General features: G+C 44.5%; 1 protein-coding gene across 1 annotated transcript in view; it reads right to left on the reverse strand.

The window, feature by feature from the left end:
• The window catches only part of YWHAH (tyrosine 3-monooxygenase/tryptophan 5-monooxygenase activation protein eta), a 19,368-nt gene that overhangs the window by 11,951 nt on the left and 443 nt on the right, over positions 1 to 6,974 (reverse strand). Inside the window, exon 2 of the mRNA XM_009280033.1 lies at positions 6,656 to 6,826. Within this exon, the coding sequence (XP_009278308.1) occupies positions 6,656 to 6,826 (171 nt within the window). The remainder of the gene's footprint in view (positions 1 to 6,655; positions 6,827 to 6,974) is intronic.

Raw genomic sequence — 6,974 nt, forward strand, 5'->3', positions numbered from 1 at the left:
GGGGGGAGGCGCATGCGCGCTGCGAGTGCTGCATTTTACTGCTGCAAAGGTGGAGGTGGGCGGTGGGCGCGGGCGTTGCGGGGCCGGGACTGCCCGGCCGCCCGCGCCCCGCGGTACGGACAGCGCCGGGCGTGAAATGCCTCAGGACGGGCTCAGCCACCGTCCACCGCCTCGCCTCGCCTCCCCTGCCTGCGTTCGGTGACACGGCGCAAAGCCGCCACCACGGACCCCCGGACGCGCCTCGCCCAGGGAAACCGGCGGGGCACGGCTGCCGCTCGGGTTGTGCTCGGCGTGGAACGACGCACCGCTTTCACGTGTCCGACCCTGCCTCTGCGCCATTACGGCTTTGTGCTACCCTAAGCCTTCCAGCGCGAGCTTTGTCCTGCAGTATTTACACAGTTGTGTCTCATTCCAGTGAAATAAATGTATCTCGCACCCCAGCTGCTTTCAAACATTCCTAGTTGTGGGGGTGGCAGGCACGGGCCGATTCTGCTGCCTTGCCGGAGAGATGTAACTAAATTCAATTTTGCTACGTATTTTAATTTGTAATAGTTGAGCTCTTCTTTCACAAATTGACAGAGTACCAGCCTTACATAAAAATCATCTCAAAGGAGAAGCGCTGCACAAATGACACAGCTGCTGGTGGTGTCTGCAGAAATGCTACATCCATGTTACTCATCTCACGATAAATCACAGATCAACTTTTTCTATTCCACCCACAGCCAGCATTTAAACATCACTGCACCTACGGGGAGCTGCTGTACCTCCGAGCGAAAGCTTTGCTCACCACCAGACAGTTCAGCATCAGAGCCGCTGACCACAGCGCCCATACCTATTTAAGCTCACATCTGTTCTCGCCCCCAAAGAGGAGAGAATGCAGGTTAGCACGCAGCGGGCAGGGGACGGAGGCTGGTCTCACTCTGACACTACTCTCCCATCATCCTCGGTGCTCTTGCACGGTTGCAATCCAGTAAATCCAGTCTGTTGTGTCAGCCAAAAGTTTTTAGCCTTAGCTCTAACGTTGCTGGCTTTTGTGCATTAAGCCCTAATGTCATTTGAAACAAATGCTGCAGTTAGTTTTAAACAGGACTAGATGAACATTGCTAATTTTTTTAAAGGACATAAGTATTATGACAAATAAGAATAAATGGTAATAAAGCACAAAAGATAAAAATCACATGTAGCAAGTTACAGACCCATCGCCAGAGCATTCAGGAAACAGCTCTTTGCAGTGCTGTGAAGCACACAGCTGTGCATGCGTATCGACAAGCTGAACGGTGCCTTCTTCCTAACGGGTTTTTACTTTCACTGTTTCTAAGAGAGGGTGGTGACATATAAAACCTTAACAGAATGGATCCCAAGTATCAGTCTAATTCATTGTTATCATTAATGCAAAACTTGTATTGATTTTACCTAAGGATAAAGTTTTATCTATGGACAGCAGGAACATGTTCTTGAAAAGGTATGATTCAATGTAAAAATACAGATTTTAACGTATCTAACACTTATGCAAGAATAGCGAGAGATGGGCCAACCCAAAATGCCCAATACACTTCTCCGGTTTGGAAACTGCAGTTATGACAACTTCTTAGTAGAGATTAGTCAGTCTGCAAAGTGTTCCAACAAGTCTGAAAATTTGTAGGGTCTACCAAAAGCTTTCTAGTCTCGTACGGCAGTTTCAGACTCCTGAGGGAAACAGATTACGAAGTATTTTTAAAACCAGTTATTCACCCACTGAACCAGACAATCTGGCTTAATCTGCCAAATATATGTGGATATATCTACACACGCACAAAAACATTCTCAATAAATGCTTTTGGTTTCCTTAATTGAAGTCTCTGTAAAATGGCTATTTCTCAGTCTAAAGCATCTCAGAAATTCTTAACCTTGAATCCACAAGGTGATATGTCACCTCATTGCTCTAAAACCAGATGCATGTCTAAATCCAGCAGTTGCAAGGAAAAGTGCTAAAATAAGGCAACCTTGTATGCAACATTTCTACAGTCTGACTGTAACCTAAAGAAAGTGAAGAGATTGCGTTTCACACATATAAGGTCTGTGGGAGAGTACCTATATTCTCCTGCGCGTACACTGCCCAGCGCTCTGGATCTTCAGCCATAATAGTGGCTCCACAGATCTATAGAGGTACAAATAAAAACAAGTTAGAGCTCAGGCAATGAGTTTTAATCTGCTACAATATTTATAAGCTGAGTTACAATGTCTTAAAAAGAAAAATGGAAAGGAAATGGAAATGTCAGCAGACCTTTTACGCTGAATGGGGTGCAAAACACTACCTAACTCTGTGGTTCCCCTGCCGAGCTCAGATGCCAGGCATCGCACATGACGTTACAGAGCTCCGCGATTCCCAGCTAAGCTCAGGCAGGAGCTCAGAAACACTGCTCTCATGAGGCAGGATTTAGAGTTGTTGGCAAAGTGACCACACCCAGCAAGAATTTGTAGATGGAGAAACTTATGGTACTGAAAATTGCACCATGACCTAAGGCAGTGGCTGTGCTCCACAGGCATATCTGATTATTGGACAGCACCAATGTTCCACAAATAGCTCCCTGCTGAAATGCCATTCTAGTTCACTGCTCGGCTCCACACAGGGGCACCGGGGACACCAAAGCAGTCCCGGAGGGCGTCTCCCCAGTGCTGACGTGTAGCTGAGGGGACAGACCTAGAAGGTACTCTGGCGAGGAGGAAACACAACAAGGAAACTACCCCACGCCATTCCCAGCCTTTCCCCGTGGCGGAAAGCCTCCCACCTTTGGTTGTTCTGATAGCACGCACTTTTTGCGGCACTCTTCCCGAGACTCATGGAGCTAAAGCAGTGGTACTACAAAGTCCCTGCCACTAATGTCCTCCTCATCCCTGGAGCAAACGATCTTCCCTCTCTTTTCTGTAGCAAGGAAATGTTTTATTTAGGGAACTGCTAAATGATAAAAGTCTTAGGGTCAAGATAGTGAAAAACAGAGAGAGAACAGAAGCAACTACCAATTGATGGGGGAGGTTAACCAGCTTCCACACCACAGCAAAGGAAGTAGAGATGAGTATGGTAGAGAGAGAGATGGAGAGTTCATGGGCACCTGATCTTGGAAATACTATGACTGGCACTTACATGGGGCGTGACGCTCAGATAGTGCTGTAAGGGCAGATTCTTTCACAGGCTTAGGACTATCTATAATTTTTATTGTTAGAAGCCTGGAGGCACATCCCCCCAATAAGGTGAGGAAAGGTGTTGTAACCAATGACAAGATCAGAGCACGAGATAAGAGTGGGTATAGCTGAAGTGTGATGATTCTTTCCCAAACCACAAGGGACTATAATTTCAATGATATGTTTCTAGCCAAACCATACACCACAGTTTAATGAGCAACAGAACCCTCTAGGTTGTCACAGTGTGTGTGAAAGTATTCTACTATTTGTCATATTTCAATTTCCTATTAATCTTGAATCATTCTCACAGAACCTCCCTCATAACTCAAAGGTAAAACCTAGAATGAAGGGAGAAAGATTCCACTGCCTGAGTGCTGCTCAGCAGCAGTAGGGTTCATGCTGTAAATTGTGGTAAAGTACATTGTATATCTACTCACCAACACGGGAAGATCTTTAAAAGGGCGGTGATTTGTACAAAACCTGCGAAGCTCTTGCTCCCTCATGGGAAAGGTTAAGTCTGTATACTGAAACCTGTTTGGGATCACTGCAGTATATTTAATACCACTCAGCATTCACACAGAGTAGCCTTTTGCATGTTCAAAATCCTGCGCAGACATGAGTTGATAAATCCTCAGCACTCTCTGGCAAAATGTGCTATTTTCAAGCGCTTGCTCATTTCAGAGCCCAGTGAAGAATAAGCACTATGTCTGAATAAAAGATTATGGCAGTGTTTTTACTTGCCAGAATGATTCAGGGATATGCACAGGAGGCTGTGAAGCATGCTCAGTTGTGGGGGTTTCTTTAAGTGGCAAGAACACAGTAGCTAATTGAAAGCAGCTTTAACTCTTTATGAGCTGCTTCAGACCACAGTGTTTGCTAGTCCTGTCCAGATATAAGAATGTGTTTTTATTCTTTAGGTAATCAGAGGAAAGTAACCAGAACTCACAAGCATAAACAGGAAAACATGAAAAAGCCTGCTTATCAGAAGCTGTCACCAGAGCACCATATTGAAAAAAAGGCTCTGCATGGAAGAGGAAAAAAACCCAACCTATGTTAAGTAAATACTGCAAGTAAAAAACCCAAAACAAACAAAAAAAACCTCAATCCTACTAAATCCCAGGGGTTTTCAGAGGTGCTGAGCATTTGCAGCCTACAGATTAAGATCAGAATTTAGATGTCCAGCATTTCTGGAACCACCCCAAAGACACCTCATGCTGGGCATACACGATTAAGGACTCAGCATCAGCAGCCACATTTAAAAAATAAGTCCAGATCTGTCTTAACAAATAAATTTTTACTGCTCTTCAAACTTTACCAAAGTGGATTAGTCTGACTTAGAACTGGATTACATCCCACTGAAAATGATTGATCTGAAACAATGACCTTTCACTGTAGAACATAACATGAAAGACTTTGGGGATAAGACTAATGAAGTGCAGAGATAAAACAAAATGCCTTTGCCAACATTTTCAAAAGTGGCCTCTTATTCTGGGTGCCCTACTTGAGTCGCTGTGTAAGTGCTCATTTCCTCTGAAAATGAGGCCCCAAGCAAGTTGAGCCAGGCATCCAGAACAAGAGACTGCCTGAAAATATTGGCCTTGAAGTTGTATCTCCTAACATTTGTCCCGAGTGGGCCTCAGATGCGCCCATTCAGTAACTGTGATAGCTAGTGGAACTGTCAACGGGACTGAAAGCAGGGAAAGCTGCTTCTCATGTCATTAATCTTCTCTAGCACTGTAGTGGATTAGTTCAAAGAAGTTTTTCACCGGCAGCTGCCATGCAGGTCCTCCATACGGCCATTTCTATACCACACTTCTAACTTAGAACTAGTGATAGGCAACAGCTCAGTCTCTGTCCTTGCCGGTCTTAGGCCTGTCTGTCGAACTGCCAAGAGGAAAGCTGCCTCTAGCAGCAGTGCTGGAAAACAGGGATGCCTGCCTATTGGGAAAGTGTCCTTCTCTCCTCAGGGACAGCTAAGTAACAGAACTTCTGAAAGTGCTCCTAGATTTCCATCCCCTTTCTGTGATCAATTAACACACGTAAGTACTGTTCTTTGGGCCCTTAGATGCATTTTAAGATAAAAATGGCTTTGTTTTTTCTATCTAGGGCAAGCTCCTTCCTTTGATAGGCCATGCCATGTTGAGGAGGAGGAATGACAACAGCAGGTACAGCACATTCAGCTCAGGGCAGGTCAGCCACATGCTCAGAGTGCTTCTAATTACAGCCCCAAGGAAGAACAACATAAACACATCCAGAACTTGCTACATATGGTAGAATAGGGAAACCAGAACGTGACTGGGATGTAAATCATACCTAGGAAATGAGAACAAGGTAAGACACAAACTGAACAATGCAAATGCTAGCCCAATGTGAATACAATAGAGGGAACTCCACTACACTGTTCTTCAAAGACTAACTCCACCCAGCAGCACGGGCAGACAAGGCCAAACGCTAAGCATCACTGGCATTCAGCAGAGATTCACTTGATCTCTTCCTCTACTGCATGGCTATGCATCCCATCTGTTCTAGCTCATGGATGGGGAAGCAGCAGCCTACCTCTGAACTCTGCTCAGCAACTTGTAACTCAGCATGGTCAAGTCCTGTGAGATCATCTGTAGGCACAGCTTGCAAATTCTTGTCCAAATGCGATTAGCTCCTCGAAAGTGTTTTGTGCAGATTCAATATCCAGGTGGCACAGGGCAAAGATGCTAGTGGGCCAGAATATACTGTACCTCAACCACTTGACTTTACATGTCTTAAAGAGAAATACTTTTAATTTGCTGGATTTCACATATCAAGCTTTGAATCATCTAACATAAGTTTCCAGAAAAGTAATAAGTTATTTCATCTGGGAAATGACCTAGAAAATTCAATTGTCCTCCAGAGAACAACTGTGCCAAATCTGGAAATGAAATTCGTCAAGTGAAGTGTAAGAGAAAAAGCTTTAATTCTGCTTTAGCTGCAAAGCCTTTTTCAGATTTAAGTTTGGAAAAGAGACTTGTCGTTCTAGCACTCCTTAGGAATTCTGGTGAATTGAGCCACCTTTTTTTAATTAAAAAGTCAAAACAACTCTGTTCTTCAACTATTTAAAAACCTTGCAAGGCCTTAAGACACTGGTATTGTTAAGACAGTAGAACAAAGGTCAGTTACCTCCAAAACCAAAATACATGCATTCCCTAGCGTGGGTTGTTTTCTTAGAAAATAATCTATTTAATTTTGAATGACAGGTACCTAAAATTTCTATAGAGGTGGAGTAGTGTTAATCTAATCTTTATCATCTTCCCTGGCAGGAAACAGAACTAAATATTTGAAAGGAACTGAAATACGTCTCATTGTAAGAGAGGCATCGTTCCTCTTTACTCCAATACATCAGTTTTCAACAGCGGGAAATGTAACCACCCTGGCTTTCATCCACATGTATTACATACCATTGACTAGCTAAATCATAGTAATCGTAGTGACATGACATTATCATTAGGGGTGAGAATTCAAGTACCTTGTTTGGGATCTCATACAAAAATCTATCAAGATCCAGTGTGAATTTTGCTATTGGGCTGCTGCTTCTGCATGAAAGCCGTTTCACTAGTTGGCGCACGACAGTGTCTTGTTTTCTTTCCACCACGGGCCGCAGAGAAGACGCAGCTCTTGCCCACCACAGTGCAAATGCCTAGCAAACGGATTTTACGCAGCGTGGCTGGGATCGCGATACCTTTCGCCTACGGTCAGCAGCAACAGTGCCGTATGGTATAGCTGGCTCCTGCGCCTGAAGAGTTACGTTTCTCCCCTCTCCCGCCGAGCCCCGAGGCTCCCTCAGC

Source organism: Aptenodytes forsteri, unplaced genomic scaffold, assembly GCF_000699145.1.
Source record: "Aptenodytes forsteri isolate BGI_AS27 unplaced genomic scaffold, ASM69914v1 Scaffold323, whole genome shotgun sequence".
In the NCBI taxonomy this organism is placed as follows: domain Eukaryota; kingdom Metazoa; phylum Chordata; class Aves; order Sphenisciformes; family Spheniscidae; genus Aptenodytes; species Aptenodytes forsteri.